The sequence below is a fragment of the Lynx rufus genome, unplaced genomic scaffold (genome assembly GCF_022079265.1).
Source record: "Lynx rufus isolate CCGP_SWC_20201006 ecotype Redwood Valley unplaced genomic scaffold, mLynRuf1.p SCAF_4, whole genome shotgun sequence".
Taxonomy (NCBI): domain Eukaryota; kingdom Metazoa; phylum Chordata; class Mammalia; order Carnivora; family Felidae; genus Lynx; species Lynx rufus.
Window position 1 is genome coordinate 26,928,251 of NW_025814856.1, and position 27,076 is coordinate 26,955,326.

A 27,076-nucleotide genomic window follows, 5' to 3' on the forward strand; every position below is an offset into this window, starting at 1 on the left:
TCAATGCAATACCAATCAAAATTGCACCAGCATTCTTCTCAAAGCTAGAACAAGCAATCCTAAAATTTGTATGGAACCACAAAAGACCCCGAATAGCCAAAGTAATATTGAAGAAGAAAACCAAAGTGGGAGGGATCACAATCCCAGACTTTAGCCTCTACTACAAAGCTGTAATCAGCATGGTATTAGCACAAAAGCAGACACATAGACTAATGGAATAGAATAGAAACTCCAGAATTGGACCCACAAAAGTATGACCAACTAATCTTTGACAAAGCAGGAAAGAATATCCAATGGAAAAAAGACAGTCTCTTTAACAAATGGTGCTGGGAGAACTGGACAGCAACATGCAGAAGAATGAAACTAGACCACTTTCTTACACTATTCACAAAAATAAACTCAAAATGGATAAAGGACCTTAATGTGAGACAGGAAACCATCAAAACCCCAGAGGAGAAAGCAGGAAAAAATCTCTCTGACCTCAGCCGCAGCAATTTCTTACTTGACACATCTCCAAAGGCAAGGGAATTAAAAGCAAAAACGAACTATTGAGACCTCATCAAGATTAAAAGCTTCTGCACTGCAAAGGAAACAATCAACAAAACTAAAAGGCAACCGATGGAATGGGAAAAGATATGTGCAAATGACATATTGGACAAAGGGCTGGTATCCAAAATCTATGAAGAACTCACCAAACTCCACACCCAAAAAACAAATAATCCAGTGAAGAAATGGGCAGAAGACATGAATAGACACTTCTCTAAAGAATACATCCAGATGGCCAACAGGCACATGAAAGGATGCTCAACGTCACTCCTTATCAGGGAAATACAAATCAAAACCACACTCAGATAACACCTCATGCCCGTCAGAGTGGCTAAAATGAACAAATAAGGAGACTATAGATGCTGGCAAGGATGTGGAGAAACGGGAACCCTCTTGCACTGCTGGTGAGAATGCACACTGGTGCAGCTGCTCTGGAAAACAGTGTGGAGTTTCCTCAAAAAATTAAAAATAGACCTACCCTATGACCCAGCAATAGCACTGCTAGGAATTTACCCAAGAGATAGAGGAGTGCTGATGCATAGGGGCACTTGTACCCCAATGTTTATAGCAGCACTTTCAACAATAGCAAAATTGTGGAAAGAGCCTAAATGTTCATCAAATGACAAATGGATAAAGAAAGTTGTGGTTTATATATACAATGGGATACTACTTGGCAATGAGAAAGAATGAAATCTCGCCTTTTGTAGCAACATGGATGGAACTGGAGAGTGTTATGCTAAGTGAAATAAGTCAGGCAGAGGGGCGCCTGGGTGGCTCAGCCGGTTAAGCATCTGACTTTGGCTCAGGTCATGATCTCACAGTTTGTGAGTTCAAGCCCCACATCGGGCTCTGTGCTGACAGCTCAGTGCCTGGAGCCTGCTTGGGATTCTGTGTCTCCCTCTCTCTCTGCCTTTCCCCTACTTGTGCGCTCTCTCTCTCTCTCTCTCTCTCTCTCTCTCAAAAATAAACAAAATATGAAAAAAAGAAAAAAAAAGAAATACGTCAGGTAGAGAAAGACAGATACCATATGTTTTCACTCATATCTGGATCCTGAGAAACTCAACAGAAGACCGGGGGGAGGAGAAGAGGGGGAAAAGGTACAGAGCGGGAAGGAGGCAAACCATAAGAGACTCTTAAATACTGAGAATAAACTGAGGGTGGGTGGGGGTTGGTGGGGAGGGGAAAGTGAGTGATGGACATTGAGGAGGGCACCTGCTGGGATGAGCATGGGTGTTGTATGGAAACCAATTTGACAATAAATTTCATATTAAAAATAAAAAAGCTTAGATATATTGATCTTATATTAAGAGGTCTTGTTAAGTTTAATCACTAATTATACTTGTTTCTCAGTAGATTCATTTCTGTTTTCTGCATGTATCAAACTATCTACAAATAATGACAGTTTTATTCCTTCCTTTATAATCCTTCTATCTTTTGTTTATTGTTCTTGCCTTACTGTACTACCTAGGACCTTGAGTACATTGTGAAAAAACAGGGCTCATAGTGAATATTCTCATTTACAATCTCAGATAAATAGTTTACAGTGTTTCATCCTGAAGTACACATTCCCTTTAGTTCTAGTGTCCTGGAACTTTTGTATTTATTATGTTGGATGTTGAATGTGATTAATATATTTTTCTGCATCTACTGAGATCATCCTTTCACCTAGCTTTTATTAGTCTGGTGAAAGACAGTGCTTGAGAGTCTAATGTAAAAGCACACTGCATTGGTCATAATGTATTATCCTTTTCATAGATTGTGAATTCTCTTTCTCTCTCTCTCTCTCTCTCTCTCTCTCTCTCTCTCTCACACACACACACACACACACACACACCATCTGTCTACCTTTCTGATATATTTTAGGACTTTGGTATCTGTGTTTCCATGTGCCATTAGTCTGGAGATTTCCTTTATGTTATGTTCTTGTCATGTTCATGTGCAAGGCAATTCCTACAACAAATTGAGAGGCACAAGAATTTCCTTCTCTTTCATTTTATTTTCTGTCAGAATTTTTCCAACAGTCATACAGATGATAATTATCTTATTCAGATTCTTGTTTCTTAATTGCATAGTAGAATTCAGCAGTAAAGTTATCTGGGTCTAATGCTGTCATTGTGAGAAGGGTTCTAATTTAGGTTGGACTTCGGTTTAAAAATTTTTTTTTTTAGTATTTATTTTTGAGAGACAGACAGAGGGAGACACAGAATCCAAAGCAGGCTCCAGGCTCTGAGCTGTCAGCACAGAGCCTGACACGGGGCTCGAACTCATGAACTGTGAGTGAGATCATGACCTGAACTGAAGTTCACGCTCAACTAACTTTTTTACTTTGTGTCAGTTTGGGTAAAATGTATTTTTTCTAGAAATTTACAAATTGAACCACAATTTTCAAATTTATTGGCCTAAAATTATTCATTATATGCTCTTTTCCTTTTTAATGACTGCAATATTCAGATGCTTAACATATTACTTTCAGCTTTTATTTCCTTCCATTAAATGCACAGCAGTCATAATTTAAAGTAAGTTACTCTATAAACACGTTTAGTTGCATCTACCATTTTTCGTTTTCTTCATTTAGTTCAAAATTGTTTCTAACTTCCATTGATTTCTTTTTCTTTAGCATTCCTTTTGGATGAGTCTGCCAGTGACAAATTCTCTCAGCCTTGTCAGAAAGTGTGTTTATTTCACTTTTATTCTAAAAGAACGTGTTAACTGGCTATAGAAATCTAGGTTGATGCTTATTTTCTTTCAGCTCTTTAAAGATGTGATTCCATGGTCTTGTCATTTTCTTTTTTGCTCTTGTTGCCTTTGGTCTCTTCCTTTATTACTCCTTTGAATGTAAGGTTTTCCTACCCTACTCCCACTATTAAACCTGACAACTCACTCTTTGTCCTTCTGCAGTTTTATCATGATAAGCTCAGGTGGGGATGCCAAACCCCCTGCTCGGGGTATGGTGTGTTCTTGAATTTTGGATTGGTGGCTTTTGCCAGTTTTGAAAAATTCACAGCTATTATCTCTTTAATTATAGCTTCCACTGGAAGTTTTGGAATGGTGAATACATATCTATGAGGCTTTCTCATTATATTTTATGTCTTCTGACCTCTCTTATCCTTTTTCCCACTCTTCCTTCATCTCTTACTGGTTCATGCTGAATATTTTCATATGGTTCATCTTTAAGAATTTAGTAACTTTCCTTTTCCTGCTAAATTCATTCCTGGGGTTATTGTATTTTTGTGTTCTAGAATTTCTATTTGGTTCTTTTTCACATCATCTCATTTTCTTATAGATCCCAGCTCTCAGGAAAGGTTTTTAAAAATCTTTCCTTTCTAGAAACAAGTTAAACATAGTTATTTTAATGACTACTTCTGATCATTCCGATTTTAGGTATCCTATGATTCTAATCTTATTTGTATTGACTCGTCTCCAAATATGCTATGGGGTATGTGTGTGCACATTCATGTGTTGGGCATTTGAAGAAAATAATTTGTAGACATGATTTAAAATCTTGGATGATATTATTTTCTTCCAGGGATTATTCTTCTTTGCTTCTGCCAGGAACCTAATAAGACTAGCAAGTTGGGATCTCACATTTCCAAGACTGAAACTTTCTTGATTGCCCAGATGATTTGAAATTGTGCTGACGCTGGTAGCAGGGCTGGCTTACATCTGGGTCACTCTTTTTTTTTTTTCTAATTATTTATTAAAAAATTTTTTTTTAATTTTTATTATTTGAGAAAGAGACAGAGAGCAAGCAGGAGAGGGGGAGAGAGAGAGGGAGACACAGAATTGGAAGCAGGCTCCAGGCTCTGAGCTTCCAGCACAGAGTCCAAAGTGGGGCTCAAACCCAAAGACCATGAGATCATGACCTGAGCCAAAGTTAGCCACCTAAATGACTGAGCCACCCAGGCGCCCCTGGGTCACTCTTTTTTGAACGGTATCACCTTCTCAGATTTTTGCATGCCCACCCAGGTATGGAGATTTAGAAAGTGCTCTACTATTGGAAACCTAGGTTTTATTGTTTTAGCCCCATCTGCCTCTCCAAGACAAAAATACCCTCAGCAGAAAAGCAGCCTCAAATGCTAGGCTCCTCTCTGGATTTCTAGCTGCTCTTGGATCTTGACCTTATATTCCCTTGCTGCTTTGTTACCTTTTAGCAGATGTTTGTGTATATTCTATACAATTTTTTCCTAGTTGAACACTGTGGGATATTTAATTCAAATTACTTTGTATGGTAGGAATAAAAGCAGAAGTCATACCTTTTCTTTTCTCTTTTGGTGGTCTGAAAATATCCTGCCCTACAGGTTGTATTCTTTAATTACTGTTTAAACTAATTTATCATTACCTGAACATTTCTATAATTTATCATCTTTAAAGTATAATTGAAATCACAGGGAAAATAATGAATCTACATATTGGCACAAGTAATGGATACTCATAGTCTCCATTGCTCACCATTTGTGATAAATTGGAGGTAGCGGAACATACTAAAATGTCTCTTGTATCATCAGAGAAGTATTAAATCTAGAATGAGCACAATTTAGAGCTGTTTTTGCTAGTGTATTTCCTAGCCATTACTTTGCATTATTCTAAGAAAAACCTTAGGATATAATTAAGGTGCTTTCCACAATAGTAATTCGGATACAGGAAAAGTGAGGCACAATAGAATAATGTGTCCAAGTCCACAGAGTAAGTTTAGTGACTATGTTCCTAGGGAGCAAGCTTAAATTATTTAAGACATTTCCATTGACAGTAAAAAACAACATGGCAGACAATCCATACATTATTCTTAGGAAACTGAAAGTTGTCTTTTTATACTTTGATTTGGTGGTGAACATGTCTAGTGCTTAAGACAAGTGACAAAAAAAATATATATATATATATATATATTTTTTTGTAGGGGGGCTGAGACATAATTTTCACCTTACCAGTCTTTTCAAAGCACATTTTAGAAAGTTCTGTGTAAAGCTCCAGACAAGCATTTTCTTTAGAGGGGGAGGCATTATCTGCCACCTGACTTTCTCTTGATTCCAGATTATTTATGGGAGGCTCTAGTAGGGGAAACAAGATTTGCCTAGTGACAGGGTTGCAAAATGGTAATAGGTCAGTTCATTGGGGTCTGGGAAGGGCATGGCATGGATGGCAGGTATCTATCCCCTAAATGATCTGGCCACAAGAAAGTGTAGGAGAGCTCACAATATGGCTTCCATAGCACTGTCTTTCCTTATTTACCATTAAATGAGGGAAGAGGAAAAAGAAGGGGCACATTACATAGAATTGGGCTGAGGGTCTAATTTCACCAACACTATTGAGACAAGTGGGCCTAATGGGATATTTTAATTCTGTAAATGTTGTTTCCTTAGCTCCTCTCTTTTCTTCCCTCCATTGTTTTTGGATTTTACTTTAATAAAGAAGATATAGTCTCCATTGCTCATCACTTAGGATAAGTTAGAAGGAATAAACCATACTGGGGCACCTGGGTGGCTCAGTCAGTTAAGCGTCTGACTTCCGCCCAGATCATGATCTCGTGGTTCACAAGTTCGAGCCCCATGTCAGGCTCTCTGCTGACAGCTCTGAGCCTGGAGCCTGCTTCTTGGATTCTGTGTCTCCTTCTCTCTCTGCCCTTCCCCTGTTTGTTCTCTGTCTCTGTCGCTGTCAAAAGTAAATGAAACATTAAAAAAATAAAAAATAAAACATACTGCAGTGTCTTTTGGAAAACTGTTAACACCAAAAGGAGCACAATTTAGAACTGCCTTTTCTAGTGTGCCCTCATTGGTTGAGTACTTAACTTGATAGATGCCTGGAATGTCAAAATAATGGAGGACTTATTACGTAAGAGGTGGCTTAGGGACATGTTAGGGAAAGAATGGAATGAACTGTATAAACACTAGTTATGACAAAATGATAGGTTGAAGATTACTAATATGAATGTTTAGAGCCTTCCTTCATATTAACCTCCCACAACCTCTAGGAGATTCTTTTTCTATCCTCCTCCTTTCTGGCAGAGACAAAGACAAAATGAGAAAAATGAAAAGAGAACACCACATAGAGTAAAGAGAATCAAGCATTGAAAGGAAAAAGAAAAAAAACAAGTCTTGGGAGTCGGTAAAAATTTTGGAAAGTTTTTGCAAGAGTATGCATATTGATGTGTGATACATTATCCATTTCTGGAGATGCGGATCCTGGGGATGGTGATGATGATGGGCTTTGTTCTATTATCATTTTCCAAGATGCAACTAAAGCAAAGTTATAATTGGCATTTGGATTACACTTTTCTGAAAAGAACTCTGTGCTGAGGGTTCATGTCATTCAAGGATTCATGAGAGTTAACAATTAACCATGGGACATGAGTCATTTTTACTATCACTTGAACTAAATCTCAGTGGAAGAGTTCTGTAGATACTTTAGTCATCAATGGCCTGTAGAAATATTTTGCCTGAACTATTGGCCACATGTAAGAGACAGCTGGATCTTGGTAAAATATTACAAAAATAATCTAAAGCTAAAACCCATTTTGAAGCCATGGGGTATAGACTGTCTCAGAATTTGTATAAAGGGAAGTTTTTCAAGTATAACTAGATGGTCATCTTTTTGGGCTGTGGCAAAATAAACCACTTAATAGGACATCAGGTTTGATTATTTCTAAAATTGCTATAAATCTATGGTTTCTCATTCACAATTTAGACCATAGTGACTTGAATTTGTATTTAATCCAAAACATAGAGTCTTTAATTCCTTACTACTGAAATCTGGTTCTATAAAGGTAGTCTTCACAGAATAAGAGGAGAGGCAGCACAATCCTCTAGAAACATGAAGTGCAGAAGAAGAAAAACCAAACTAAAATCTCTTTTCCAGCTGTGTTTAAAATGATGACTTTTTTTTTATAAAGAGCTTTGAATATACTAAAGTGTCATTAGCCTTAAAGAATCTTCTCTTGTACTTCCATGGTAAAGAAAAATTTTGATTGTATTAATTTGGCAATGAGTGTTGGTAAACACATTCATCAGTCCTAATCATACCTCCACATGGGGATTGCCTGGTAGGTTTAGGATTGAACTGCCAAGGAGCTGACATTAAAACCCTCCTCTCTCCTGAGAAAACATGAGAATACTATGATCGACTTTCTGGCCTCTCTCATCAGAGGCTGCTAGGCTGAGAGCAGACCCTCTCTGAGAAGGATGAGAATTTGTCCAAACTGGTGGGGTATGTTTTAAAAGGCACGATTCAGTGACCAGTACAGGTGCTAAATAAGCAAACCTGTCCTTTCTCATCCACCTCAACTGTTCATGATTATGATATAAGTGTGGTCCAGTGGCTGGAATTATGGTGATTTTTCAAAAATGCCAGTGTCAAAATTTTGCCTCGACAGTATATCTGTAACTACTAATAATGCTGTTTTGGGCTGACTCAGTTGCTTTGAAATTGCATGGCTCTGTTATGAGTAATGAGAGGCAACCAATTATCTATAAAATAACGGCATGCACAGAGGAGAGTTTGATGAATTACAAATGAACTCTGCTGACACAACAGGGTGTGGAAACCTTCTCTGCTCTTCCTTTCAGAGTTAGGGGTGATGCTTGCAGACTTTACAAGCAACTAGCCCACTCAGTTCTAACATGGGGTGGGAGCCTTCCCTCACTAGGACACATGGCATTGCTTTACAATTAAGTAGGAAGCTCAACACGGGTGTATAAAGGCAGCACACCCAGGTATGAAACACCTATGTAAAGAATTATTATGTTCCAGGAAAGATGCAGTTAGATAAGGGATATGGATGCACTGTAATCTGATGTGATTCAGAACACAGACCAAAAGAGCCATCACAAAGCCCCATCTCAGAACTCAGCCCAGTATGTGGGGAGCCACTGCACAAATTCACCTAAGCAGAAGGCAGATGTTGAATTCCTAGAACCAAGGGATTCCCACCCTCATCAGGGATCTGTCAGGTGGAGGAGCTTCATTCAGCAACACTTGGGCTGTTGTCTCTGCCGTGCCTGATGAAGGCAATGTCTGTTTTTCACTATTGCTTAAGAAATTGCAATTCAAAGTTATTTACTGCTAGGAAAAGGATACAGAGAGTAGTCAAAACACCAAAACATCCTGCAGGATTACATGGGAAGATCAAGAGAATTCTATACATCTAAGCGAATGTTGATGCCCTGATGGCTTCAAGAGGCTGAGTAAAGAGTTCATAGTTTGAGGATGTTTATCTCTGTGGTCCTATGGCAGTCTTGTCATGCTTGGGGATTAATGGGGGTTTATACGTAAAGAAGATACAAAACAGGGGTTTCTACTTACTGAGAGGTTGCTAGTATTTCCACACCAAACATTCAGGAGAGAGTAGGTTTTTTTGGTTTTTTTTTGTTGTTGTTGTTGTTTTTGTTTTGTTTTGTTTTTGTCTATTATAGTCCCTTCCCCATATTGGGCATCTCTGGGTACAGGTTTGCACACCGGTTTTTAAGATAGACTAATGGCAAACACAGTGTGAAGGCCAAGCCCTAGGAGTTGGTCTCCCAGGAGAAGCAGTGATTTCAGATAGATCCCATCAGCCTAGAGACTAAGCATGCCTGTCAGGAGCAGTAGGGCATGATGTGGGGCTTGCTGCCCAGTGTCCTCCAGCTAAGTACAAGAGACTGGGCTCTTATCCCTAGGGAAGCTGACTCTGGTTCCCCCCAGGTGCCTTATCTTCTCCACATACCTGGTGAGAGACATGGGGAGCACTAACTTAGGGGGATTGCTACAGGTCTGGAGTCAGCTTGCTCTGGGTTTGAATTCTGACCTCCATTGCTGTCTTCCAAAGACAGGTATCATTTGTCTGTTTATGATAATTTTAGATGATCTTCACTGAATCTCACTATTAATAAATTATTCCCTTTTAATCCTTTTAAATAAGTCAAATAGAGAGTCTTTGTTCAGTTCTGGAATGGAATGCCTCTGTAACAATGGCTAGCCTCTCTTTTTAGCAAAGAGAGAATGAATCTCACTCCCAATGTCTATAGGCAAGCAACTATGCCAAGCTGGAATTCATCAGCATTGTTTTTCTTTCATATTTATTTTTATGCTTAATTTCTAATTGCAAATAATACTTGTTTTTCATTGACGTTAACATAGAACGTTTAAAAGTGAATCAGGTAAATAATGAGTAAACAATACCCTGGTACAAAGAGAGAGAGAAAGAAAGAGAGGCATGATGACATAGGAATGAGAGAGATTTGGGAAACACTGTATTTGCCCAAGGTCATATTACTTAGGTACTTGGTCACATGGTGGAGTGAAGAGGACAGGTGCCTAGATAAGAATTAGTTCAGTCTGGAAAAACTTGCAAGCAAGGAGAGTTGGAATGCAGGGGCCGTGTTGGCTGGGAAAGTAAGCTCTTTTAGCAAGATAGGCAGTCCAGAGACTAAGAGAATGGTCTTTGGGGTTTGAGTGTCTGGGTTCTATCTCAACTCTGTCACTTGGAACTATTTACCTTGTAATAACACTTAACATCATTGAGATTCAGTTTTCTTATTATCTGCAAGATGGGATAATAGAACCTGTATCTTAGAAACTTGGAGATGTTGGCTACGATTATCCTTTCCAGGGCTGAACCCTAGCCTACCTGCCTTTGTGCATGTTGTGAATTGTGCAGTCTTCCCAGGTAAGCAACATGAATGTCTTCATACTGGCTCTGCCTAAGACCGACTTGCTGCTGAGGGTGTAATGGGGAAACCTTGGAGAGGTCAAGCTTATCTGAATTTCACATAAACAATGAATAATTTTTTAGGTCTAGGTATATTCAAATATTGCATGACAGCCCTATTTATTAATGAAATTTCAGAAGTTCTATGAATCCCTTAACATTACATAAACATTTGGTATGCAGATGCATTTTGAAAAGGAAGGAGAGTGGGTATCAAACCTTTGCCTCTAAGGGGACATATATATTATCCCTTTATATTGCAGGAGATGATGGTGCTCTTGGTGAAATCTTAGGAACCTATGCTTAAGTCCCTAGCCTCCAAGTTACTAGTTGAGCTATTTGGCAACCCACATCATCATCGCTCCTTTTCTCTGTTCCTACCTCTGATGGCTGGGAAAACTGAAGGTGATTTGTTTGGTCTGTAACCAAAGGCCTTTAAAGAGAGATATTAATGCTAATTAATTTAAAAAACCCACAGGCATTGTGGCAATAGTTTGTACAGCAAGCTGGGATGAATGTCTTTCTGGCAAGACTTCCAAGGCAAGTTGATTCACCCAGAAGACAGGAGATGTTAGGCCTCAAGGCATGACAGAAGCAAAACTGGTGAAGCAAAGCATACAGGAAACTTGGGTAGTAAGTTTAAATCCTCTTAAAATGTCTAGAAAATGCATTCTAACACAGAGTCCTACAATTCAGCAAGCCTCAGGAAAAGTCTAGAGCTTTCTTGCCTTGATCTGGAAGTCCCTATTACATAAGAAACTGGAAGAAAAAAAGAAAAGATCAGCTTAGTAAGTTGAGTCTGAAGAACAGCAACCCCATTTGAATGGGACATCCCACAATGACACACTGGCTTTCAGAAGAGGAACAGAAGGAGATCTGCAGCCATGCCTATGGGTCTGTGTTCTTAGGTAGACTGGCTTGATCCAGAGGAAGGAAGGAAGGAAGAAGGGAAGAAGGAAGAAATGAGAAGGTGAACAGTAGAAAAGTTTAGAAATAAATGATCAAAGACAGCTTTTGCTAGCACTACACTATATCCCTTCAGGCAATTGAATGGAATGCAGCTGACAAGCCAATGACATTCTCCAGTTTCACTCTCCAATGAAATAAGTGTTCTAGAATGCAAGTGCCTGAGCACTAGGACATGCATGAACAACAATGGGGGAGACATAGTTGATACTTGGTCTTCAAGTAATTGGAATACTTTAAAAAGGAGGCAGGGGAAAGAATGCCCAAGAAATGCACAAATACTAAAAACTAACTATAAAAGACTCCTATTTCAAAGGGAAAATGGAATACAATGAACATGTTTTCTACCTAAAAATCATGACCACTAAGCAGTGGATAATATTTTATATAATTCTGTTGCTACCAGTATTCACTAATTGTGTTTTTAATTTGTGTCTGATCTACTTCAACAGCTTATAGTATAAACACAAGACCAGATGAAGCAGACAATTCCCAAAAGGAAAAAAAACTATTTAGGAGAGAGACACTTTATCTGAGGACCATGGAAGGAGTTTTGTTTGTTTTGTTTTGTTTTTAACAAGGTTGACAGATAAAATATAGGTGGTATTTTTTAGTCTAGGGATGCCCCAATATTTCATGGCAACCCCATTTATTAGTACATTTCAGAAGATCCATAAGCTCCCGGATATTCTATAAATATTTGGTGCAGATATGCATTTTAAAAAAGGAAACTGGCTACAGCTTTCCACCAGAATCTTAAATCTGTCATCTCTCAACAGTTCAACATCATTAATGCCAAGAGATAATTCTGTCACGTCTGCCCTTTCCCTGTGGCCTTGAGCTTTCCAGCAGCCAAAACTAAAGGGAATTTACAAAAGCAATTTACCAAATAGCAGCTGAAGAGAAGAGGCCCAAGTGGAAGAAAGACTGATCTGGTCAGAAGATAGTGAGTCAGCTGGCTCACAAGCCCCTTCCAGCCTATGTAGAAATCTGAGACTAGAGCTCTCAGTGGGTATTAACTTTTTAAAGGATCAGGTATGCATTACAAAAGATCTTGGGCTGCCTGGCAGGATTGAACTGGAGAAGGGCAGGATGGTGACCCAAGGTGGGCTAGGGGAAGGTGGCTGGAAGGAAGTGAGCTGATAGTTATGTAGAAGGTGACATGGAGGCAGGGAGGAAGAGGAAACCCAGAGGTAGGAATCCCTGCCTCAAGGGTCAGGGTTTTTTCCGCTCAGGCTTTTATATCTTTTGAATTCCTCTGTACCTATTTTTATGTGTCCCCATCCTGGGCAGGGAGTCTCCTTCCAAGGCCCCATGGAAGCTGTGAGTGATGATGAAGGCACAGTCTTTACCTGCAAAGTCACTGAAAGTAGACCCTTAGTGCTGCAGCTTCTGATGCCATTTCCTCCTCAGATCTCCACAAGGTTGGGGAGTCCTCTTCCTCGTTGTCATGTTTCTGGAGCTTTGAAGAAAACAATGGAATAGGCTTATTAATAATGGGTCCTTGGGATCTCTGAACAAGTGTTGTGCAGATGGCTAAACAGAATTTGCAAATCAGAGGCTGAAAGGTGTATGTCCTTTAATTGTATTGGTTGCCAAAATTTGAAAATGGGGAGGTGTCATGTAAGTGTCCACATTTCCAGCTTTGTTGATAACATAACCAGATCAGGCTATGCTGTGGCCTGTTCGATGCCTTGTCTTGTCTGCTGGAGGCTGTAAGTGGGAGGTCACAGACTGGGGAGCTTCCTCCCATTTACAGTAATCCCCAGTACTCTCTGATCTTATGCTTGGCTGGCATCATTCATGTATTTTATTCACCATTCAATGAAGAAACTGTTTTACACCTACCCATGATCATTCTCCTAAAGTGGCCTATGGTTTCCCTACTATTCTCTTTGGCTTAGTCTCTCTTATATGAGCTCGGAGCAGTTTTGTTCAGTGAAGCAAAATAGCCCAAGCAAATCTGTGATAACAGTACAAGAGCCATGAGTACTGAGTAAGAAATAAGAGCATATCCATTAAAAGAGGCTTTAGCAGGCAAACAGTTAAAAAAAAATTAGAAAACATCAAGAAATTAACAATTGATCTAAGTCAATTAAATCATTTAAAAATCCTCTTCAAATACGCATATTTATTTTTAAAAACATCTTGTATATGTCTCAGATTTGCATATAGAGTAAATAAAATTTCCATTCTACCAGAGAGAGGATGTTCTCAGAGCTCTTCATTAGAAGAGCTCAATTTTCCCCCTTAATCTCCTATTGCAGTTCAGTTTTATTAACTAAATTTGTTATTCCTGTGTGTGGCTTTATCCATTGTAAAATGCTGAAGGTATAAATTCACAGGATGTGCAGTGTAGTATTTTGTAAGTCGTTTGAAGAGATTGAGGTAAATGTTTTAACAGTACCAATGATGGCCAGTATTTATGATAGGAACCGGTGGTTTCTTTGATGTGTATTATTTCATCCTGCACCATTTCATTTAATCTGTACCATAATCCCTACACAAGGCAGACACCGCTTAGCTCCATCTTTACCAAGGAAGAAATTGAGCTCTGAGGAAGTTCATTTGCTTGTCAAAGATCAGCCAGCTAGGCAGTGGCTGAGTTATTCCCAACAATTTTTGCCTTTTTATCTATCCTAGAGGAGCTGCCTGCCACCTGAGTGGCCAGTTCCACCCACCAGGCGCAGTCCCCTCCCCAGCCAAAAGGCAGTCCTTTGAAAAGCATCTTGCTGCCTCAGCAAAAAGTCTCTCCACTAACATAGTGGAGTTTGCTATCTTGGGCCAAAATCACTGTAAATCTAACCCAGAGAGACCCCATTCCCCCCAACGTGGCCCCTTGGAGCAGATGGAGAAATTTCCCCAGTACTTCTGAGCAAACTTTGACACACAAAGCAAACCAGTGAAGGAATGATACCCAGGCTCTCCAGCTGAGCTATATTTCCACTTGGGGTAAGTTTGAGTCTAAATGAGGTTCATTAGCATATAACTGGGCCACAAATATGTTGATGAGGGTCATGGATCTTCTGTTCAGAATTTGGCTGCCAGCACTCTGGTTTTACATTTTGCCACATAGATTTAATTCTCCTTAGTGGAAGAAAACCACATTAAGAAGTCATTTCCCTCCTCGCAGAGGCAGATAGAACACCATCGCTACAGGCGAGTCAAACAGGATTGCTATTTTTCTACTCAAGAACTAATTTTCATTTTGATACTAGCTTTAGGTCTGTTATAAATCCATCTTGTAACAATTCAATAGGATGACAAAGAACAATATATACAGCCCAGAAAATATGGCCTTCCCACTTCTGGTGCTGCCATTGAAAAGACACAGAAACCCAGCATTAAGTGGCTTCATCACCACAGATCATACCAGATGAATCCAAATAATTTAGAGCCTGTGAACGTTAATGCCTCCCTGGTTATTAGGAGACCGTCTGTTATTGTCATATGCCTTACAGATGGCAACGTTGTGCCCACACTTCGAAGTTGTTTATGCGAGGTAGAGAAATAAATAAAACAAAAACTAATCATATTTGCAAAGCTCTGCTGTATATGGTTTTTAAAACTTAGAGGTTTCCCTCCTAAAAGCCCCAGATGGAAAAATGTGGCTTTCTTTAGAACAGTAGTGCTGGCTACCCACTGGATTCACCTGGGGAACTTTAAAAAACACTATTGCCTGGGTCCACCCAGGAATTCTGATTTAATTTGTTTGGGGACAGCCTGGGTTTGGGGACTTTTTCAAACTTCTCAGTTAATTCTGAGGTGCACTTACTCCTTGAGAAGCAAGGCATTTGGGAGAAATGTGTATGTGTATAGATAGAGCCCATGCACATAGAGAAATAATACATTTCCCTTTAAGACCATTGCTTGTCACCCTGTCAATAGAAGAGAGGCTGTTGTTTGCAAACCCTGTTTTACAACTGCTTTTCTTCTCTACAGAAATAGGGAGTCCAGGAATGATCCTGATGAGCAAGACCTGCGTCTTCAAAGAGGCACCCAGGTGACTTAGAAATTAAACGTGGTGTAGTTTGGGGTACATTTCTTCCTTCCTGAGGCAACCCAGGAACCTGGCGGCTGCAAGCCATTGTAGGCTGGCAGAGGTAAGCTCTAGTGACCTCAAACAGTGGTTTATGCAGAAGGCACTACATGCCAGAAGGAAGCTTTATTGGGGAGGGGAGAACTTCAGATGAACCTTCCAGATTAATTTAGGCTGTCCACAGGGAAAGGCACTGACTGCTTACTAATGCACATGGTATTTATTCTGTCACCACAATGCTAAGGGCTGGCCCTGGCACTAGAACACTGAAACAGACCCATTTATTGTCATTATGGGATACTCAGAATAGGCACCAAATGGTTAATTATAAATGGTGGAGGGGGGGAGACTTACAAATGGAACAGACCCTTTTGCTGCCCATATGAAGGGTACCCAGGTAGGGAGAATAGGCACCAAATGATTTATTACAAATAAGGAGGAGGCATTTCCAAATGGGAGGGCTGCTGCTGGGAGGTCCTGACCTGCTTTGAAAGGCTTTTGAGTTTCAGCTTGGTAAAGAAACAGAGTGCTATGATACAGAGTGACAGGGGAGAAGGGCTTATCTAAGGAACATCTAGCAACATCTCTCCAAGAAGATAAGGTTAGGCTCAGACTTTGACAATGAGAGGGCAAGCTCCTTAACCTCTTTGTGCCTAAGTTTCCCCCCCTGTAAAAAGGGAGCAGTAAGAGTTTTGAGTAGATGTACTTGGCACTTAGTAGTAATAAGTGGTACTTAGTGTTTGCTGCTGCTATTATTACTACTATCAGGCTGGATACACCATCCCCATCACAGTGGGGACAGAGAGGTTTTGTCCAGGAGTAAACTTGCCTTTCCTGTCTTCATGGTTTCCCAATGACGTGTGTCTTTTTGGACCTTAAATACACTAAAAGGATTAAGAGCTATGGTCAGAATTCGTATGGCCCAAACCAACGACTCTAGTGAGGCACTGAAGTCTGAGGATGAGGAGAAAATTTAGCTCCTGCAGCTTTAAAATGACCTATAATAATCCCTAACTCTCCAGGTTGTTAAGAGTAAAAAAAGGTATCAATGGAGGCTCCTCACAGGTCAAGGTCAAGGTCTTAGAATAAAAGCATGTGGTAATGATCAAATGCAGTCAAAATTACCCTGAAATCAGGGCTGCCAGAGTTAGCAAATAAAAATACTAAATCAAATTAACTGAGTGTCCTGTACGTCTCATGTGATATTTGGGACATATTCTTACTAAAAAGTATTACTTATTTATCTAAAATTCAAACTTAACTGGGCTTCTCCTTATATTTTATCTGGTAACTCAACCTGGGGGACCCCCTTTGAAAAAGAAAAACCAAAACGCTGAAAGTGCTTGGCTCACATTGGGGTTGTTCCCACACCTGCCTTGCTATGAATCCAGGAAAAGACACAGGCTGTCCAAAGGAAGACCAAAATCAAAGCTAGCATTTTGTTCACTCTAAGGCTTAGTATTGGATGAAATGAAGAGTACTCTTTAAACCTCACAGCTCAGTGGTTCTCAGGCGCACACTTTTCCACATTTTCACATCTCTGAAATCAAAGTGTGCTCCACAATCGACGGTGTGTCATAATTTAATTGGCAGTGTTTTTCTTTGTTAGTCGTACATGAAGGAACGATGCTTCTTCCTGTTGACGGCGTCTGGGGTTCAATGCACTACAGTGCTCCGTCTTTCCTCCTGGTAATCATATCACACAAGTTAAATGGCCATGACAGTGCTCAACACCACAGCACATTCCTTACCTCCTCTCTAGGCAACAGTGAAACTGTTGAACAGTTGACACTGTTTTCACAGGCACTTGGTTCTTTAGGGGAAAGTGCTCACCAGAGTTAGAAAGTTTGCAAAAAAATTTGAGCCAAAAAATCTTTATTCACTCAACAGAGTGAAGTCTGTGATGGCTCTTGGAAGAGCATTCTATTTCCATATAAGTTTGAAAAGAGATTAAAAAAAATGTATCTGCAGTCATTTCACTTTATCTGCCTGAAATGATTTTGGAGAAGGTAGTGTTAACAGGATTTCTGACTGAAGTAGTGATATGTGTCAATTTTGACATTCTGCTCCTTCCTGGGCATTGAGCGTGCTATCACGAGGTATGTGAGGTAAAGATCAATTCCCTGATGTAATGCTCAAACTGCCTTGGCTATTGACTTTTTTATAGCTCTGTAATGGAATACAGTAGGAAGAATGATTCACAATAATTTAAATGTTTTTCAGGATTTGGAACTAACCTGTAATAAAATGCCAAGTTGTCTTCAAAGGCTGGGGAAGGTGGGGGGAAACAATTTAATACCACTTCTTAAAGAAGCAAGTGCTGAATATAAACTTTAGTGTTGTTCTAGAGTATGTTAATATATTTCATTGTTATTTTCTAAAACAACATAAAGAGCAGGAAGCTTAAACTATTTCTTACGGGTTGATGGTTCTATTCAGACAGGTGTTTATATAGTCTTGAAAAGGAAATAATATCAATGAACACGGAAGTAAATCCATAATTTTCTTTTAGAACTAATTCTCTGCCTCTATTTTCAATATAGCCAACAAGCCTTTGTTGAGCACATGATATATTCCAGGCACTGTTCTAGGCATTATGGGAACTGTCAAAATGTATAAGCCACAATCTGTGCCTCCCGGGGTCTTACCACCTCAAAGGGCAGACAGATTTATACATATGTAATATAAGTCAGTCTGGTATAAGAACTGGGCTAGAAGTTCCATCACAGTGTTCTCAGAATATCTGAGGAAGAGAGTAATTCTTGCCAGGTGGGGCCTTTGGTTGACTTAAAAAATCAGGATTTCCACTGGGCTTAAAGCATGTGATTTCTGGGCAGTGGGAATGGCTTTAGCAAACACATGAGGTGCATGCCAGCTCTACTGCAACTCATGCCATGGCTAGCTTCCTCAACTGCTGGCACCCCTCTTTCCTGAGGAGTTCTGACTTAGCTTTCCTCATAAGCCTGACCTTCTCTCAGAGTGGTCAGAGAACTGAAATTTAGTTGCCATTTTGAGAAGCCTTAACATTCCATTGTTTAAAGATGGGGAAGACATGGGGTGCCTGGGTGGCTCAGTCAGTTGAGCATCTGACTTCAGCTCAGGTCATGATCTCATAGTTCATGGGTTCGAGACCTGCATCGGGCTTTGCGCTGACGGTGTGGAGACTGCTTCAGATTCTCTATCTCCCGCTCTCCATGCCCCTCCCCGCCACTATCTCTCTCTCAAAAATAAATAAACATTAAAAAAAAAAAAGATGGGAAAGATATCTCATTGGCCCAGAAGATGGCCTCCAGTCTATGATTCAAAGCCACAAACAGCTTTGAATCCTGCTAAGAGAAAGTTACTCCATTTTCAATCTGATTAATCAAAAGTCTTAGTACTAGCATGTCCTTACTATGGTACCAGCATGACCTCTAACAGAAAGAGAGGAGCCATCCAGACTCTAGCTAGAATGTAATAAGATTGTTTTGTTTACATCATATTGATTTTGAGGGTTATCTCCCATTTATGATGTCATCTCAAATTTCCTTTTAAACTAAATTTATTTAAGGTAAAGAGTTGAGTGAGAAAATAGATGAAGTAAAACAATGTCAGAAATAGAGGATTAAGCACAGCATTAACCTTGAAAGATGGTCCAGAGGTGGGAAGTATAGCTGAGGTGAGCAAAGTCACTGCCAGTATGAGGCTACAGCACGGGCCTTCTAGGATGTGGATGTAGTTGTTTCTATTGGGCTGAATCAAAGGAGGCTTCAGAATTTTTTTTTTCTTTTTGGACAGACATTGAAAGTCAAAATAGTTTAAAATGATAAGAGCTCTGAAGAGCAACCAATGCATTGTGATGTGTGGGGATGGTAGAATGGTGGGGGAGGGGTTGTGGGGGGGAAAGTCCTCACTGAAGAAATGATGGAGAAGCTGAGATGCTAACAACATCTAGAAAGCCATGAATCGAGAGCAGGGAAAAAGGGTATTTCATGCAGAGGGAACAGAAGTGCACAGCGAGGGAAAAGGGATCTTGGTTGAGTCACTGACCAGAAAAGTAAGGGACATGGCAGATAATTTGCAGCCTATGGGGATGGCTGAGAAATGGGAATTTTATTTTTGGTGCAAAAGAAGACATTAAAGGGTGGGAAGTGGGGAAATTAAAAGCTTAGAATAATTTTTCATTGAGTGGCCTGGCTGGAGAATGAATTAGAGACCGCTACTGCAGCAGCTGGACCAGAAATCATGGGAGCTGGGCAGGCATAGACTGGACCAGAAAGGGGCCCGTCAGGCTGGAGGCGAGCTCAGCTGCCCCATAATCCAGTGTGCTGGTGACTTAGCTACAATGTGTGCAGTTAGTGAGAGGGTCTCCATGCCTCCCTTCAGGCAGATATTTCTTTGACAACTTCCTGCCAGGCACTTTATGTAAAGCACGCTTGGATGCTGGCTCCCCTGCTCAAGGCTGCTCTGAACCAGTATGAAAATCACTCCTGTACTGCCCAGTATGTGACTCTCTTCAGTTACCTGCTTCCCAAACTCCCTAAGATTTCCTGGACCATTTAGATTGACTTGAGTGATATTTCATAATTCTGGATGTTGTCTCACTCCGTCACATACACACAGCCAGCATCCTTTAAGCACAAGTTTCCTCCCCAAACACTAAATACCGTTTCTCTCTGTGCTGGTTATTGAGCAGTTAGTCACCCACTTTGGCCTCTCTTGGTGTCCTAATGAATCGCCTCTTGCTTTCATTTGATGCAAAATAATAAGTCTGTACTGCCAACCATTGGTAGCTACTTCTTTCATAGAACTCTGAGGTTCTGCAAATATTTCTTTGTGCAAAAATATGTTAATTGCCTCCCCCCACCCTTTTTTTTTTTTTTGAGAGAGACCTAATGCACACAGAGTGGTGGGAGTAGAGAGAGAGGGAGAGAGGGTCTTAAGCAGTCTCCACCATGCTTAGCATAGAGCACGACAAGGGGCTTGATCCCACCACCCTAAAATCAGACCTGAGATGAAATCAAGAGTTGACATGTAACCCTTTGAGCCACTCAGGCACTGCGACTGCCTCCCTTCTGAATCTCTGTGTGAGCTGGAGCCCTGAACTGATGGCTAGATTGTGAGACTTCTAAGTGCAACCAAGTGGCCTCTGGTTCCCTCTGTTCACTGTGAAGTTTTCAAAGTCCAAATCATTGCCCTTTATGGAGAGAAATCCAGGTAATGCACAAAGCATTCATCATTTGATTAGTTGTCTAAGCTTTGACTTAAGCCTAACTTGCTTGAGTTAAAGCAAAAAAAAATTTTTTAGTACTGCCAATGAGGCCAAAATGCTGAAATAAGCTCTTATATTAATTAATGGTATCCTACTTTCAAGGAGTATAGAGTGTTGATGTTTAAGAATTTGTAACCCCCAAAAGTATTTATTAACTAGAAAATCACAGCACTGGAAAATAATTATGCCAAACCACTGTACTATAACAGAACCCAATTGCTTATCCAATTATACATTAAAGTATCACATTGTCAAGCCGATTGCCAAAGCAGCAAATGAGACTTTGCCAGCATCACAATTTGGACCAGATATTACTCAATTGACTGTACTGTGAATGGTCCTCAGAGTATCCCATGAACCCTATAAAACCTGTACAAACCAGGGTGGGTAATTCAGGTTTGGTGGAGTACATGGCTGCCATCATAAAATTGCTTTAATTGGCTAGACATTATAATTTGTAATTTTCCATCAGAAGCTTGTTAGGAGCAATTCAGCAAAGGGAGGTTTCTGCTCCTGGTCTTACGCAGTTGATTTCAATGAAAATAACAAAGTCACTTCCTGTCAGAGGCACAATCTTTGAGAAAGGTAAACCTAGACGGGGCTTCCTGGATCTGCCATGCTGCCTCCTGGCCTGCCACCATTTAGAACTTTCTTACGACATGGCATCAGGGCAGGTGAGGAACAGGGCTCAGGGACTGGACTGTGAAGGGCTGCGGGGGTGTTGATATGGGAGTCACTACATTCGAGAATCATCAGCATAGAGTAAAATACAAACCTGAATTAATTTTAGGATTACATTTTACAGCTAAAATTTTCTTCATAGTTTACCACATGAGCCTCATGTTTATAAGGGATGAGAGTGATCCCACCTAACAATCGGGCCAATCATTTCAGATGAAAATCCCATGATGGCAATAGTGATTACCTGGGCTGGGTAGAGAAATCAACTGTGCTAACCCAGCAGTCCTTGGTATTCCCATTATAATCCCTTAATAATAGTTAATTTGATAGAAAGTCTTCTGTCCAGTTCTCATGTGTATGGTAGAAATCACCAAATTACAGTAACATCCATTGGTGTATCCTTAATGGTTGCTGGGTCTGACACCCAGTATGTAGTCAAGAAGCATATGTTAAAGGTGCTTTCCCTCCCAACTTAGCGGCTGCACAATTTCAGCATTCCCATTTTCCAGATGAAACATCTGAGTCTCCAAGGCACTTAAGTCACTCAACCAACATCACATGACTACTGAGGGACAGTAGTTGTCTGGATCAATATGGTTTATAGGCCCCTAGTACACTCATTGGATCCACTCTGTAAATTCTTGACAACTTTTCTTTGGTTAACATTTTTGAAAGCAGGGATGATAGAGCAGCACAGAGAAGAAAAGAGGTTGCAAACAGAGATCTACCTCCCAGCTGAGATCAGGCTGGGCAGCCTCCTCTGAGGGGACAACTGCATCTCAGGCAAGTTTTCAGTAAATAATCACTGATCTCTGTCACCTCACCCCAGGCTCCGTCGTAGCTGAGTTTTACTGGCTTTTTAATGTGTAGGAAATTGGTGAAGCAACAGGGACTAGAGATTTCTACCAGTCTGATTTCCTCAGGCCTCCTGTTTCTAGAAATGCACTCACTGAGAAATGAAATGAAACTGCTTCTGAAAGGGAGTTTCATGATGGAGCAAACTTCAGAAAAGGAAATGTTAATTCAAAAACCAATTTCCTCAGCCAGCCATATTCCACAGGCCTTCCCTACTCCCCTCCTCCCACCCCATGTCTTGGATACTGGTGTTTGAGCAAGAGTGTTCTCCTTTATTCCTAGAGTGATGTCAACTTGTGGTACTCAGAATGAGGAAAGAGAAAAGGCAAGGGGCCAGTTTCTCATTTCTTTCGAATCTCCTGAATGTTGCCATATTTGCTCCTGCTACAGTGTAGATTCTTCTTCCAAAGGCCCATTACAGAACCTTTAGAAACACAGCCCAGGCAAGAGAGCTCTCCTGGAGGAGAGTGGGGTATCTGTATTGTAAGAAGCACACCACCAGGCACACCCTATTGTAGATATGGCCTCAGAATCCTGCTCAACACAATCCAGGCAGCAACAACGAAGCCCTCAAAATAAAACCCATTTGGAGATGCTGAACTAAGTGAGCTGTTGGCTGGGGGTTGCACAATCCAGGTGCCCCAAGCATTGGAAGCTTATTTCTTTGCAGAACTCAAAATTAAATTATTCAACAAATAGTAGTAATATGTCTGCCACATGGTATTACACTGTGCAATGGTGAGCAAGCTGGACAAGGTTTATTGCCCTCAGGAGGCTTACATTTGAGGAGAAAAGGAAGGCAATTGGCAACTATTCAAATCAAATCGATTACTACCATTCCAAAGAGAAGTACATCAGACAATGCAGCCAGGGAAGGCTGCTCTGAGGAGGTGACAGGGAGGCTGAGAGGGTTCAGCAAGTACTCATACCCAGAGGAAGGGCAGAGGTATCCGCATGGTCTGTGAACTGGCCGCAGGTCAGTGATGGGAGCAGAATGAGGAAGTGCCCGAAGAGGCAGGCAAATCCCCTTCCTTTTAGTAGCAGAGGCACAAGTACTAGAAGAGAGAGGAATGGGACGATTCAGTCACATCATCTTTGTGGAGCATCTACTTTTTGCTGGTCTCAGAAGAATATGAATCAAGTGAAGATGTGGTAAGTTTAGACTCCAAGGGCTGAAGGGGGAGAGGCCAGCTGGAACAGCTGGGCCCAGCCTTGCTTGTGAGATAAGGTAATGCCACTTTGGGGCTTCAGTTTCGCTTCTTGGGCCTCTACCTCTCCTTAATACCAGGCCATCCTGATAGGACGTTTTCCACAGAAAAGCAAACGAGTGGCAAACTTTTGGCACAAGTGGTTACCACCGAGGAGCAGTGAGGACACAGGGTGACCTCACAAGCATCTTTCCAAATATTTACCATATGTTTGGTGGAGCTAAAAGAGCTACGCAACACCATCTGGCCAGGTGCCTTGCACCAGGACTCACATGTTGGCAGATGACAAATGACTAACATAAAATCTATATTCTAAGGGTACTCACCACTCCCTAGATTGCTCATGAATTTCTTCCTTTTACAAGATAATTGTTCTGCCTTTGGTTACAAAACCACACCCCCTGCTACACACCCATTGAATGTAACATGCTGTTACTCACAAACCCATTCACTTCTGATGGAACTGTTCCAATGTCCTTCAAAGCTGGGTTGTTGCGAGTTGCACAAATAAATTAGGAGCCAACCTTTCCCCAATGCCTCTCTCTATTTCATTTAAATACCTTCTTTAATGAAGATATAAAGCCTTGGATGCAGCTGAAACGCTAAGTTTACCATGCGTGACAGCAGATCTTTGTCACAGAGGATTTCAAATGCCTTTTAAAACAAAACCAAACCAAAAACCAGAATACTTGAAAGAAACTGAAATTTCCTTGTTATAGGCTCAGCTGCTCATTTTATATACCCTATAAGTGACCATAATCCAGAAATCAGCACAGAAAACAGGTGTAAGGCAACTGCAAACATACACATACAGCTTCACTACAGTGAACACCTAAAATACAATGCCAGGCTTGTGACTATTTTGAAGCATCAGACTAGAAAAGAGATCCTTTCACCTTTTTCAGCTTCCTGAATCTAACCTCTCATTTATTTACTACTAAGATGTTCAAGAGGCACTGTAGAAAGGGCCAAGCCTGGGATTTATATAAATGGAATATCAGTAAATATAACTATATATATGAAAATCCAGGCTTGATTCATATATATATATATATATATATATATATGAATCAAGCCTGGATTTTATATATTTATATATATATATATATATATATATATATATGTATATATGTGTGTGTGTGTGTGTGTGTGTGTGTATAGCTTGATTTTGAAATGTCATTGTTGGGAGTTATAACTTCACAAATAAACAACCCATAAAAAGAGTCCTAATATTTTAATTAATCTCATCTCAGTGCTGCTTAGGGGTTTAAAGGAGTTTGGTTGCTAAAAAGCAACCTTTAAAAAAAGGATAAAAGATCAAAATGCTTGAAAGTGCTTCTTAAAATTTCTGGTATCTATTTAAAGTCAAAGAAACAAGTATTTGAAAAATTCTTGTTCTAGAATCAGGGTATGAAACCAATATTTAAAATTCTCCAGTCCAAATAATCCAAAGGGCACTGGTACCTTGGCTTGAAATCTTACCCCTCCCTGAGACAGTGGGACCCTAGCTGACAAGCTGTGCCAAGAGACCATTTGTCTTCACCCTGAGTCTGACTCTCTCTTCCCCAACCTCTACACATACATCTTAGCTTCTTCGGATGCACAGCACAAGTTCACATACAAATATCACCTTCAAATGCTGATGAATTTGAGCTACACCTGAGTCTGTCAATTCTGTGGTCCAGAGAGACTACGGACCTCAGGTGAGAGGATATATTGGAGCATCTTCTTTGGAAAATAGTTTGGCATGATTGCCTAAAGTGGACATTCACAATACCCTGTGACTCAGCAATATTATATCCAGGTATATACCTGGGAGAAAGTTTTCTCCTGTACATGAGAATGTTCAAAGTGGCTCTAATTAAAACAGCAAGAACCTGGAAGTGATCAGTATTCTTCAGAAAGTAGATGAATAAACAGATATAGTCATACAATGAAATATTACACAGTGATCAAAATGACTGTTTGACAGAGACAATTAGCCCGTATGGCCAAATCTTAACATATGATGAAGGAAAAATAAAAGGTAATATGCTACATGATGCTTTTTTATAAAGTTAAAAAGCAACTCAAAAATCTATCCTTTTACAAAATGCATAGGGATGCCTAAAACTATGTAAAAAGAAGTGAATGCAATGGGACCATGAGATTCCAGATGATGGTGTAAGTGAAAGGGTGGGCTGTGGGCCCATCATCATGGTGTAGGTGTAGGATAGTGTCAAAATGGTAGTTTCTTGTCTTGAATGATGGGCTTGTGGATACTCAATTAGTCACTAAGCATAACTACAGCAAAACAGGCCATGAATGAAAACAAACATGGCCATCCTTGGGCAACATAGATTTTACAACATAGGATGACTGCAATTTCCCTCCCTGTGGAAATCCAGCTTCCATTCGGAGAACCTCCGTGAAAATTACAACATAGTAGCATTTGCTATGTAAGAGCACTGAAGTTATTAATTGGATTCCAGATGTCTGAAATTGATGTATCCCTTCACTGAATCCCCCCTAGGATCTATTTTGGGTATAACACTTCACACAGGATGCTGTTCTTAATTAAAACTGCTCTGCCTTAAGAGCTTTATGTCTGTGAGATAGTCATCCAAACATTCTCCTCTCCATAAATTTCCTCTTATGTCCTATTTCCGAAGCAAAAGTAATACTCGCCTGGATTTTAATAAACATGTCTGCAGCGGTAATATAAATTTCACATGCTTTCTACATTTCATAATCTCTTTTAGTCCTTTTCTTTATGCTGATTCTCAGACCGAGACTGTATTCTAAGGGCTTTGCAGCCCTACCTCCTCTGTTTCTGTTTCCCACAAACAATATGCTGATTGCTATTAAGGTAGGAAACATAGATGAGACATTGAAAAAAGCCATTAACTTCTAAGTAATTTTTCTCCTCTCCCTCTTTAATTTTTGATTTTGGCAATAACTGACTCTAGTTCATTGACTTTAGATTGAAGCCTAGTAACCAAGTTATCAGTCCAAGATCTGTGAGTGTTCCTAAATGGTTACTCAGACTGTGTCTTGCAGATGCCAAAATTAAAAAAAAATTAAATCAGGCAAACCAAAATTTTGGCATTCCAGAAGCAAATCAACCAATCAACACCCCCCATCCCCACCCCCCACTGATTGACTGTTTTTTCACTTTGCAAGTGGTTATTTGGGCCCTGGGTAGAGAGAGAGAGATCACCTACTTAAAAAGGGAGTCAGATTCAGGACTTAATCCTACAGCCAAATGGCAGCTAAATCACAAGGAACAAATAGTGCTCTGTGGAAAATGGACCCCTGGCCAAAGGAAAGAGGCTTTTGATCCAATGCCAAGGACCTTCTGCTCTAGGGAAGTGAAAGCATCAAAGGAAGGGAGGCCAAAATAATGAGGCATAATTATATTGTTATTATTAATGGATTTTTACTGAGCATGCACTAAGTGCCAGGTACCAAGTGTTGGTACAGAGATGATCTCATTTAAGCCTCATTGAATAGCCCTGGTGCTGCCTTCTTCATTTTCAGGTGAGGAAGTTAAGATGAGAGATGTGACCCTACAGCTCATGGGTGGCTCAGACTCTAGGGTTCACTCCCTTAACCTGCATGCCCTCTCTCATAGAACAACATCCAACATCTGCTACACAATGGAAACCAAGTTCTGATGTCTAAATTAAAGCATTTCTGCACACAGAATCTCATTGGATCAATTTTGGGGTAGAGGCATAATACTGTTGTTCCCATTTTACAGAAAATGAAACAAAGATGGGGAGATTGAGTTGTGTGAGACTTTTCTGAAGTCTTAGATTGAAAGCCTTGGCATGTTTCCCTACTAAAAAGGAGCCTCAATGAAATATAATAGG

At 40.3% G+C, this 27,076-nt stretch overlaps 1 protein-coding gene and 1 long non-coding RNA gene across 5 annotated transcripts in view; one reads left to right on the plus strand and one right to left on the minus strand.

Annotated features, from left to right (window-relative positions):
- LOC124524833 (uncharacterized) overlaps positions 1-27,076 on the plus strand; it is a 353,057-nt gene that overhangs the window by 302,008 nt on the left and 23,973 nt on the right. The window lies entirely within an intron of this gene.
- Positions 1-27,076, minus strand: part of FHIT (fragile histidine triad diadenosine triphosphatase) — a 1,417,053-nt gene that overhangs the window by 16,533 nt on the left and 1,373,444 nt on the right. For all 4 annotated transcript variants that reach the window (XM_047097252.1, XM_047097254.1, XM_047097253.1 and 1 more), the window contains one exon: positions 12,541-12,650. In XM_047097252.1, the coding sequence (XP_046953208.1) occupies positions 12,549-12,650 (102 nt within the window). In that variant the 3' untranslated portion in view covers positions 12,541-12,548. The remainder of the gene's footprint in view (positions 1-12,540; positions 12,651-27,076) is intronic.